Source organism: Sceloporus undulatus, chromosome 6 (genome assembly GCF_019175285.1).
Source record: "Sceloporus undulatus isolate JIND9_A2432 ecotype Alabama chromosome 6, SceUnd_v1.1, whole genome shotgun sequence".
Taxonomy (NCBI): Eukaryota; Metazoa; Chordata; class Lepidosauria; order Squamata; family Phrynosomatidae; genus Sceloporus; species Sceloporus undulatus.
The window spans coordinates 30,961,641-30,974,172 of NC_056527.1; the positions used below are offsets into that span (position 1 = coordinate 30,961,641).

At 39.2% G+C, this 12,532-nt stretch overlaps 1 protein-coding gene across 2 annotated transcripts in view; it reads left to right on the top strand.

Moving 5' to 3' along the window:
• The window catches only part of VPS50 (VPS50 subunit of EARP/GARPII complex), a 68,606-nt gene that overhangs the window by 8,060 nt on the left and 48,014 nt on the right, over positions 1–12,532 (top strand). For both annotated transcript variants that reach the window (XM_042474789.1, XM_042474790.1), the window contains exons 3-4: positions 9,197–9,319; positions 9,572–9,643. In XM_042474789.1, coding sequence (XP_042330723.1) covers positions 9,197–9,319; positions 9,572–9,643 — 195 coding nt within the window. The remainder of the gene's footprint in view (positions 1–9,196; positions 9,320–9,571; positions 9,644–12,532) is intronic.

Below are 12,532 nucleotides of genomic sequence, written 5' to 3' on the forward strand. Positions count from 1 at the left end.
GTTAGAGCCACAAAGTCCTGAACTGTAAGGAATCTCTTTGGTTCACATTATTAGGAGCAAGCTAAAAATGTAAACAATACAGAAGAAACCATCAACATTAATAAAACAAAGGGCATTATTTTGTCCCCTGTCGTCTCTTATAGTGTCAAGCAGATACAAAACATTTCTTTCCATAAAAGGAACTGAGAAAATGATCCCAAGACCAAGAATGCCAAAGATCATACTGTGCATTGTAAATCTCACATACAGGTCTTGCTGTTATATAGGGTATTTTTGGAAATAATTTTGTAGGATCAAATGTATGAACTCTGTCCTATTTCCCTGTTTTTTCACACTTTTATGCAATACAGGCCTAGAACAAAATGACATAATCCAGGATAACACAGAAGAATATCCTGTTGTATATTGGGAAAACAGTACGGTAAGGAAAAGAAAACTGCAGAGGCATTTTAACTAGTGCCTTCTTCAGTGGCACACAGCGTGTTTTGCAATTGTAACCAAGCCACTAAGATTAAGGAGCCCTGGTGGCGCAGTGGTTAAATGCCTGTACTGCAGCCATTCACTCAAAACCACAAGGTTGCGAGTTCAAGACCAGAAAAAGGGCCCAAGCTCGACTCAGGCTTGCATCCGTCCGAGGAGGTCGCTAAAATGAGTACCCAGACTGTTGGGGCAAATTAGCTTACTTGCTAATTAGCTTACTTGCTGTTCACCGCTATGATCTTTGGAATAGCGGTATATAAATAAAACAAATTATTATTATTATTATCTCATGAACAAATAATAATAATAAATAAATAATGAAAGCTTTATGTTTACCCCGCCTCTCTGTCAGAAGACAAATAAGCAAGTTTACCTCTTCCGGCTTGAATTCAGGATCTGGGATGCCCACGGATGTTATCATACCTAAATCTTCACCTATCTAGCCAGGATGCTGCCACCAAGATGCATCCTGGGTCAAAGCCTCTCTCAGCCAGCACTTTTTCGAAGTCTGGGAGCTTCCAACTTCAAAAATTGGCAGCGGCATCCCTGCTAGATAGGTGGCGATTTTGGTATGATAACATCCAGGGGCATCCCGCATCCTGAATTCAAGCCAGAAGAGGTAAGTCGTCTTATTTGTTCATGAGATAAGTGTAATAACAAACCTTTAGGTATAAATATTTAAACAAGGAGAAGGCCAGAGCTAGTCACCTCAGGCTATGGCTAGGCTATTCAGTGCCATATCCTCTGTCTTACAGCTGAACACTTTAAAGCCCTGAGGAGCTCTAGTTTTAATTTTTACACTGAAGAATTTAGTGTCAATTTCAAAGTTATTATTTGCTTAGTTACTACAACAAAACATATTATACGCCATAGAAGAAGTGGTAAGTTGAAAAACATTTGGTTATTTTCTTATTTTGGATGGTGTTCCAATATTTCTGTGTTATATACATATGAAGTAATGTTTTTATGTCTTTCCTATCATACTGTATTTCAGTGAGATTTACATTTGAATGTTAAGTTTTTATATTATCAAATTCCAGTATTCATTTTCCTGGCTGTATTTGTTGCTTCCCAATTTAATTAGATTATTTCATGTTTGGTTTTATTTTTTGTTTGTTTTTGTACTGATTTCAGGATTTCATAACATTCAATGCAAGATATTTGAATTACTGCTGGCTGATAGATATTCTTGTCATACTAATGGCTGGAGAAATAATTTGTGCTATTCCTGTTATGTTTGGAGGAGTAATTTCTGCTATTGTTTTGGACTTTATATCTGTAATCAAGAGTGATAATATTACTTGAAATCAAAACATTAATGAATGAAATTAATACCTTTACAGCTCTGGAAGAATTTTGAGGAGAGTGAATTGGGAGTACGGTAGTTATATTAATCTGTTACAGCAAAAACAACAAGGAGTCATGTTGCAGCTTAAAGACCGACAAGTTTTATTTGGCATAGGCTTTGGTGAACTCCAGCTACTTTATCGGATGAGTAGACAGCTGTTCATACACATATTTGGTGGAGGCATGCCGGGGTTATGACATAATATTTTTTCCATTCTTCCAACAACCTCCTCCTGCTCCATGTGTATATATCTCTATCTACCCAGGATCCTGTTACACTACACAGTTATAGCAGTATGATGCCACTTTAACTGACATGGCAACATACTGTGGAATTCTGGGATTTGCAGTTTGGCAAGACAGCAGAGCTCTTTGGTAGAGAATTCTAGGATATCCCTGTCTAAGCTGCAAATCACAGGATTTCATAGGATGTTGCCATTGCGCTTAAAGTGGTACTGTATTATAATGATATAAGTGTGTAGTGTAAAAGGGCCATTAGAGTCTGCACAAGCTTTTGCCAAATAACATAATATTGTAGCACTTAGTCTAACAAGTTTTGTTCGTCTTGGCATCATTTTCTCATTTCTTGTGCCACAGTATTCCCTTGTTATTTTAACCTATCTGTTTGATTTGACAAAAAACATTGATATTAAGCCAAACAGCAGTTTTCTGTATATTCATCTAAAATACTGATTTTGCAGACTTTCTCTTCTGTAATGTCCTTTTCTTGAGGCAGAACAAGATTTAAATCCAGTTAGCTTTTTTGTTTGTAAATCATAATACAGTAATGTAAATCATAAATAATGTAAATCATTGTTTCAGCCTGCTAATGTAGTTAGGGTGGAAAGTCACAACAGTTCTTGTTTCTAGCAAGTAAGGCCCTTGTGAATTTTTATTTCATAGATGAAATAAGCTGCATGGTGATCGTGACATCAGTTTCAGTACTTACACAATATTTGTACAGTACTTATGCTTTATTTGCTGTTTTGTGTCACAGTGAACTAGCAGTATTATTTTTCTTTTGTGCTATCTCTTTCCACAATTTATTTTGGAGGATGCTGCATGTTTACTTTTGTCAGTATTAAGTGCATTCCTCTTATACTAAAAATGTGGTGGGTTCATAATTAAGGTTCTAGTGCAAGTGCTGGCCTCCCAGAGCCAGAGGTTCTTGGGTGAGACAAATTATAATTATACACTTCAGTCAAGTTTCACGCTTGGCTATGGGACAAAGAGAGCTTTGGTCTCCTTGGTGAAAGATCTTCCTGGGAATTGGGAAGAGGTAATGTGTTGCTTTTGGTTGTACAGTACTGAATCTAGGAGTAGCTTTAGATAGCATTTGCCATGGTATCCTTCTGGTCTACTTTGCTAGGGTGGGACTTGGAGGCAGCATTTTATGGTGACTCTGTTCCTTCCTAGAAGAACAAGTTAACGTGGTGGTGCTGGAGTACTTGGTTGATTTCTAGGCCAGTGAATATTTGGCTTGTGGAGTCTCTCATGATTACACTTATCCCCAGTACTATTTTCTGCTTCAAACTGCTGAGAGATGTTGTTGAGGTTTGGGATTCATTGCCATCAGTATTCTGATGATGATTAACTACTTCTCTTTTCCTCTGAATTCTAAGGAAGCTGTTTTGGTTCTAAAGCAGTGTCTAGCATTAGTAATGGGTTAGATGAGGGCAAAGAATTTGAAGCTTAATCCAGACAAGAGAGAGGGGCTGTTTGTTAGTCAAAAGGCAGATTAGGCAACAGAGATCTAGCCTGTCCTGCAAGAGGCTACACTTCCTCTAAAGATAAAGACTTGCAGTTTGGGGGTACTCCTGGATTCAGCCCTGAGCCTGGATGCACAGGTTTCTGCAGTGGCCAGGGGTGCATTTCAACAGTTACTGCACCAACTGTGCTGGATCTTTTAGAGATCTGATCTAGCCACAGTGACACATTCCTTAGTTGCATTCTGTTTAAATTATTGTAACATGCTCTGTGTGAATAGGATTCAGATCCTTCCAAAGGGTTCAGAGAGCTGTGGCCAGCCTGTTAACTGGAGCTGGTTATGGGAAATTCATATGCTCCATATTAAAATACGGTAGCTCCACTGGGCACCACTCTGTTTCCAGGAACAATTCACGTGCTGGTTATGATCTATAAAGTACTATACACTACAGGTCTAGGGTGCGTGATAGACTGTATTTTCTGGTACAAGGCTGCTTAGGCATTGAGATCTTCACAAGAAAGGCCTTCACTTGGTCCAGCCACCTACATAGAGATGTCTAGTGGGAACACTGGAAAGGACCTTCTCAGTAACTGCCTCTGCGGTCTCTTCTTAAGAGCTAAATGAGCTCTCAATGCCCTTTGTTGACAGATAGATACTTTTTTCTATTCCACTAGGTTTTCAGGAATTAACTGATTAAGCTTTAATAGGATGCTGTACTGTTTTCAATTGCTTTTTATGTTTTTCCCCTATTGGGTTTGATTTGATTTGTAAGCCACCTTGAGTTCTGATTCTGACAAGAAAGGTGAGATGTAAATAAAGAGGAGGGAAGTAATAATTGCAATCATAAAAACGGTTTTTAAAGGTCAGGTTTCCCAGATCCATTTGGCCCACACTGTTTAGAATAACAGATTTAACCTACCTGACTTCACACAAAGACTTATTTTTAAAAAGGGAATTATCAATCCTAACCATCACTACCACCACCAAATTCTGACATTGTATCTGTTAGTTATTAATGCCTGAAATGAATTGTCAGTGTTATCAGTGTACCTCTCTGCACCTATGGGGAACATGTGGTGGAAAGAAACATGGAAGGCTGTTAATTAATGTTTACAGAGTTACAGCAGGAACAATATACATTACAGTTAAATTCATCCAGGGGTATTTATAATCTGGGACAGGGAAAATATGTGGTGCATATGAAGCTAGTCAGTCACTTTCATTGTGGTGGGGTTTTCAGATGTAATTGAGTATGTGGGAAGCATCTTTCACCTCAACATTAAGAAGAACCTCCTGATAGTAAGAGCTGTTTGACAGTGGAATACACTGCATTAGAGTATGGTGTACTTTTCTTCTTTGAAGGTTTTTAAATAGATGTCTGTCAGGGCTACTTTGTATATTCCTATGTGGCGGGGTTGGACTGGGTGGCCCTTGAGGTCTCTTCCAACTTTATGGTTTGATGATTCTATGATCTTCTGTTGCTTTGATTTTTAGCATGAACACAATAGAAGTCACGCCTGTGCCACTGCTGTGTGCTGATAGGTTTGTTTTTATAGGCTAACTCCATGTCTTCATTATTCAAAGGACTTGTTGCATGTATTGTCCCTCAGGTCATTCCACCTGGCCATTTTCAAGTAAGGCATTTCGCAGTTTCAGTAGCATGGTGGGTAATATCTGGGGGTTTGGAGGTACATTGGCTACATAGAGTCTCTTTGTTCCCCCCCACTCCCACAGCATAGAAGAAAATATTGAAGAGGTTTACCTTCAAGAATACAGCCCCCCCCCAAAAAAAATACCCCAAGGTGCATGCTCTCTTCACTCCATATGAAGAGATTAGCATTTCTAGATGGATTTTGGGACCATAAATCTTCATGTAAACAGAACCTGCGGTAGCATATGCATCTTTAAATGAAAATTGCACTCTTAACAGTAAAATGATCCTTTATTCTCATTTTTCTCTAGTGGGCCAATGATGGGGGCAGAGTTTGGAGTGATGCAACTTATCCTGCACACACAAAAGCTCAATGTGAAACTGGCTGAACACCAGAATAGGGAACAGATTACCAGTTAACTTCCATCAGATGTAGCTAACATAGTAGTAAAGGAAGATGGGAACTGCACTCTAAGAGATACAAAGATTTTCCCTGCCTTACACAGATGCATCTGGTGACAGCTGCACAGGCTCTTTCGTCTACTAGTGTCTTGCTGGGTGGGGGATTCTGGGAGGTGAGTTGTAGTCCAAAAATGTAACTGGTCCAAGTTTGTTTTATCAGTGTGCAATCCAGTTCATTTCAGATGTGCTTGCACATGACAGCAAATTGCGTAGAGAACAAGAACGAGAACAAGTTCATATGTAAATCGTGCTCTCTTGGTGGTTCAGAATAGTGGTGGCTTATACATTGCATATTGCAGACTGGTGAGAGTAGTGCAGGCAGTAGTAGTTGTAGCATGACTGGGCAACAAACAAAGGGCTCATGGACCTTATCATGGCAAAGTCGTGCTGTCTAGACCACAGTTCTGGACAATGTTTTGCCATGTCCTGTAGTTTAGTGCTGGACAAAAAGCAAAACTATGCTAATGCATTTAACAATGGAGAGAAATTACAGTGGGTCTGTACAGCATCACTTAAGGTACTGAAGTGGCAATAGCTTGCATTTTGAATGTGATTTATGCAGAGTATTGCCCATGACAAAATGGATGTTGATTTCTATAACTAGGAAAGAGCTACTTAAATCATTGAGTGTGCAATCTTACAATACTTTCCTGGGAATCTTGTAGAACTCAACAGGATTTACTTCCCAATAAATATGCATCATGTTGCATAATAATTGGTTTGAATTATATTTCCCATTTATTTAAAAACAAGAATGGTCCAGCTTGGTGTTGTGGTTTGGATGTTGAACTAAGACTCAGAGAGACCAGGTTCAAATCCCTGTTCAGCCATGAAAATCGATTGGGTGACCTACGGCAAGTCACATACTCTCAGTCTTAGAAGAAGGCAATGGCAAAAACCTATGGTAACTAAATATTGGCAAGGAAACTATATGATAGGTTGCCATACGTTAGAACTAACTTGAAGGTACATAACAACAAAGCAACAATAAAAAACAAAATGTATTTGGTAGCTGCAATAAATAGAGCATAATTGTTTTCTACTAAATAAAGTTTTTACATGATCTCAGAACAAATAAAAAAATTTAAAAAGGTAATTTAGCAGACATTCCTTTTGTTTTGTTGAATTATACTTCCCTTTGGACAAAGGATTTGTCTTGCACTTTTTATCCTTGAAGGATAGTAAGGAAAATGCTTCATGTATAAATCTCATTTAAAAATGTGATTTGCTTCCAAGTAAATATTTATTTATTCATTTATTTCAAAATGTTAAATAGCTGTTTTAAACTGTAATTTCATATGTAAGCCACATGATGGCACTTTAATAAAACTAATGAGGACATCCAAGCACTGACTAGAAAGTCAGAACATTGTTGCATAAAAAAAAAAAAATAGATCAACAGACTAGTTGAAGATGCCACCTCTTATATTAATGTATTCCCCCCTTTTATCTCACAATATGCTGCTGAATCAAAAGCACTTATAAATCTCTCCCACACAACCAAATTAAGCACTGATGTTTCTTTCCAAATTACCACTTGAATAGTTACAGTTTGCTTAGTTGTCCTCTAGAACAATTTGCATTTTATAGGGTAGGTTTTCAGGGAAGGGATGCTCATCCTCTATTCTGCATGGCTCCATTTTAAAAGTGTTATTATATTTCACATGTTCCGTTTTCCCTCTCCCTCATGATAAGAGTAGAACTGAGAGAGGGGAAAATAAAATGCTTCTCCCATTCATCAGATGATGGCAGTTATACATCCATTTGTCACAACAATAGATGAAGAGAATATTTGGGGATAGACCTGGTTCATTTGCTGCTTGAGCAGTGCCAAGCCTTCAGTAGGTGATGATTCCTGGTCTTAGAAACTCAGAGTACCATGTAAGCTTGCACACTTCTTCCCCTTGCCCCTAAATTTCTTTTGAAGCTAACCATTGTGTAGTGTTACACTTGCAATGAAGTCCTAAGCCATAGTAAGGTTTAGACCAATTGATTTTGCAGGTCCTGGCTCCTGCTCCTGCTTGAATGGGTTTGCTGACCATGATTCCTATTAAGACTGGTATAGATGTAAGAGTGCACCATGGTTGGGTTCAGAGAGGGAGAGGAGAAGGAATTTACATGGTAGGTGTGAGTAAATGGAAAAGAAAAAGGATTGTACAAGCTTGTGATGTATTGCCAATTGCGATTAGGAATGTAGGCATGTTATGTTTCCTATATGCCAAAATCTTGGAAGACCTCTATTTTTACAAGAGAAGCAGCAGGGAAACATTGCTTAAAGCTCCCATTCTTATTATTTTGTTCAGTATTTTTGCTCTGTTTTAGACACCTCACTTTTCTCAGCTAATCTGCTATTTAAAGCAAACTGCCAATTATTATTGGGCATCATATAAATACTATAAAATATACTCGGCTCTTAGATGTTTTACTTTATGTACTTACATGTTACCAATAATACCTAGAATAATCAGTAAGTGGTTCTGATTTCTTCTCTTTAATATAAAAATCTGGAGTTTCATTGTGCAGTTGCTGTTTTTAGTGTCTTCCTGATTGGTTTCTATTTGGTTAAATTGTAAAGTAGTCATGCAAGCAGAAATCAAGTTGAAAAATTAATGCAATAGCTTTTAGAGGAGTCAAATGAAAGCTTTAGGCAAATGTAGCATGATAATTAAGCGAATGGAAAATAATTTTATTGCAGTCAAAAGTCTATTTAATATTTAGATACATTTAATTAAACTTGAGATATTGTGGAACTGTTGTTCTGTTTTCAGGTACAGTAATATGATATGCAGCTATGTAAAACTTCAGGGTGACAAATGAAACATCTCTGTTTCTCATTAAATGGGTTAGAGTAGCCACTGGCAACTTTAGTGTTGCTAGGCATAGACACTGCTGTGCTAATAAGAAAGAAAATTATGTGTTGCTGTTTGTCCACACAGTGATTGTACAGTATTAGGGGTAGCTCTGCTTCATATTCACTGCTGGAGAAGCAAGAGAGAATGATTGCCTTATTTTTTCTTAGTAGAGGGGGACAAAATACTCTAAAAATTTTATTCTTCTTACAATAGTGTGGCAAAGCAAAATCACTCTTGGATTGGCAGGAGGAGATAACCTCTTTGCTGCAACTTATTATATTTTGGGTATTAGATGGTGTCACTTTATGTTTCACTGTAAGGTCTGACAACCGTTTATGAAGCAGTGTCCAAACTGTTTTGAACCATAGAGAAGTGAGGAGGCTATGGGAGGCTTCTCACAATTTAAACTGTCAGTGCCTGAACCTATAAAGAATCAACTTTTATTATTGGCTCTTTTAGTAGTAGAGATCCACAAAATAGCATTCCATATTGCAACCATGTGTGAGACAGTGACATTTCTTAAGATTCTGCATAAAGGATATACCTTTGAACAAAGTAAGAAAGTTATAGCTCTTTCTGTTGTGTTCATAACCCCTTTCATGCGCTACATTTTCTAACTGGCCTTTGGAAAGTAAATTGGATTAGTGATCCTATGCCAATATGTAATGCTTTATTCATCTATCTTATGTGTTTAAGGAGGAACTTAGAGAACTACGGGAACAACCGACTGATCCTCAGGCACAGCAAGAAATAATTAACAGCATTGAAGAAGTTTATTTTTCCAATGATTCCTTTGATATTGTGAAGCATGAATTGGAGGTAAGAACTATCTTTGAATCAGAATAACAAGTCTTTTAAAGAGAATTTCTGAAATACATTTTATTCTTCAGTGTACAGTACTTGATGTATATTTTTGCTCTGTCTCAAAATAGAAGCAGTCACCTTTTTATTTTTGTAGGTCTGATCCAAGCCATGCCCTATTACGAATTTTCATTAGTCCTTTAAGTAATCCAGCATTTTGGTGACTTTTATATTTCCTTAAACTGGATTTTCTTTATTGTTTACTTCTAGAAACTGCCTCCTGTTCTTAGTCTACAAGAACTGGAAGAGAACAGAGACAAACTAAAGCAGCAGCAAGCCGCTGTAAGTAGGACACACCTTCTCTTTTTTTTTCTTGCTCCCTTTGGTGAGGGCTATTAAATTTCCTGAAAGCTTTAATATAACCCTAAAATAATTTGAGATTTCTTCAGTATGAGCTTTTTAAATTACAATTCAGATGGTGGCCATTCATTCACTCTCTTTTCTTCATCAGAGCTTTGCTTCTGACCAATCCCTGGCTTCTGGTGCACTATTTGTTGTCTTTGTCCAATAGTTCATTTTCTGTCATGTGGTCCTCCCTGCTGCAAGGGCAGTTTCCTTTAGCACTGTGTAGTTGAAACTTTAGGAAGGAGATACATATTTCCACGACATAATGCAGTATTTTCATGTGGAAAGTCCTAACTTCACCCCCTCCCCCCTGTTTGGTTGAAGGGTTCTGTGACAGATGGATACTTAGGATCTTGGAGAACTGTTGTCAGCGCTAGATGCAGGATAAGGCTTTCGGTGACATCAGGCATTATGGCTGTTTGTTGTTATGTGCCTTCAGGTCTACTCTGACTTATAGTGACCTTGTCACAAGGTTTTCTTTGAAAAAAATATTCAGGGTAGTTTTGCATTGCTTTGCTGTTAGGCTGACGGCTATATATTACCCCAATTATCAACCAAGGCTAATGAAAGACACTTTGCTGCTTGAGGCAGGGCTACAAAAAGCATCATACCAAAAGACAGCTATGTTGCGTTTGGAACATGAGACAGAGAATTCCACAAGGACCCTTCTCCATCTCTACTAGTAGACATGCAGTAATTAAAAAGTAAATGATTTACAATTTTCTGTCCTTTCATGACCTCCCAAATCTGTTAGCTGAAGTACTGTATCTGCTTGGTTCCGAATAGCAGTCAGCCTGCCTCTCAATACCAGGTGTTGGGATACATATGCCAGAAGGCATTATGACTCTTGTGTCTTACTGGTGGGCTTTCCATAGCTGTCTGTTTAGCCACTGTGTGTATAGAATGCTGGGTTAGGTAGGCCTTTGCACTGATCAGCAGGGATCTTCCTTTATTTCATTATTTATTTCATTATTTATTTATTTATATTTCATTTTTTCTTGAAAGAATCAAATTTAGATTTAGATTGGGTTGGGCAACTTTCTCATGTCTAGACCTCTCCCTGGACCTGGGAGAAGACTAGATCTTCATCACTCCAAGTATATTTTTAATTGAAGCAGGCTTCTACAGTCGACCCTTCTTATACACGGATTTTTTATACACGGATTCAAGCATACACGGTTTGAAAATGTTCAAAAAAAGTATAAATTTCAATTATCAAACCTTGATTTTCCAGTTTTTATGAGGGACACCATTTTGCTATGTCATTATATTCAATGGGACTTGATCATACACGGATTTTGTTATACACGGGAGATCTTGGAACCAAACCCCAGCGTATAACAAGGGTCCACTGTACAGCCTCTAGGGCATACCAGGATATATTGTGAGGTCTTTTTTTCCCAGGTGGTGGTGGGGACTGACTTATTTCAGGCCCAGGACAGTGATGGTGAACCTTTTCGGGGCCATGTGCCTCAAATAATTTTTTTCCAGCACTATGTAGTACCTGGTGCTGGGGGCAGGGCATCTGCCCTGCAGGGGCAGGATAGCTAGAAACTGGGGAAGGTCTGGGAAGGGGGCAACGGGCGCACACCAGTTGCTCCTCCTCCCTCTACCCTTCTCCCTGTCCCCAGCTGTCCCTCCAAAGGCATCGGGAAGTCGGGCCCTGGAAAGGAGGAGGAAGAGGGAAGTGCTGTTCCTACTCATCCCGGACCTTTCCCTGTCCCCAGCTGTTCCGCCGGAGGCAGCTGGGGGCTGGGAAAGGATCCTGAGGAGTAACAACTGGCGCGCACTGGTCGCTCCTCCTCTCTCCCCACCCTTTTCCCAGCTTCCATCTGCCTCTCTGAGACACTTGAAGGCCGGGAAAGGTCCGGGGGGAGGAGCCAGCAGCACATGCTGGTGGCTCCTCCTCCCCCTGCCCTTTTCCGGCTTCCAGCTGTCTTGGAGAGATGGCTGAAGGGCAGGAAACAGTAGGGGCGAGGAGTGATGGGTACATGTGCATCTGTTTCTCCTTCTCCCTGACCCGTGCCAGGCAAAATGGTGTCACATCCTGTGGCATGCATACGCTAGATTCGCCATCATGGACCTAGGAGATGTCATTTTACAAAACAAGAAGTGACTAGAAAAAGACCCTGCCCTAAAAATATCTTGGAGAAAAAAATGGTAAAATTTCTCTCATGATCTCTACAGGAGTGGCTTTTTCAGTTAAAAATAATGATTTGATGTTGAGGAGGAGTTCCTCTGGCCCTGGAGGCTACCTGCTGTATTTTGCCCAGTTAGATGAACCAGTGGTCTCATTCAGTATATACCAGCTTCTCCTGTTTTTGCTCATCTCTTGGTTAGATGCCCAGAGGTTCTATTTTGCCCACTGGTCTCATTCAGTACTCATTCAGTACTCTTGTTGTAAGTGGAAACAGAACCAGAAATTGGGAAGGAGCAAATCATTTTGGTAGTGCTGTCATTTGTTTCCGTAGTATAGCACTAATGGCAGTTTTTCATTTGATCTCTTCAAATCCTTATGACATTAATACCATCTCACATGGGCTGCCCAGGCTGGATTTTCTACTGCAAGAATGGGAAATTTTGCTATTGCTGGTGTGTGTGTGTGTGTGTGTGTGTGTCAAATTTTCATGCGTAGCACCTGTCATGAACCACTTTAGGTCCAAAAGCAGTTTAAAAGATTCTAAAATTATAAGCCTCCCCCAACCAGGCATCACCAGATAGCCATTTTCTGTTTCAACATTTAGTTTTTTGGAGAGAGGGTATTCTGTTTCTCCCCCTTCCTGTTTGTGCAAAATTCTCCTTCCTGGATTCTTCTGGGAGTGGCAA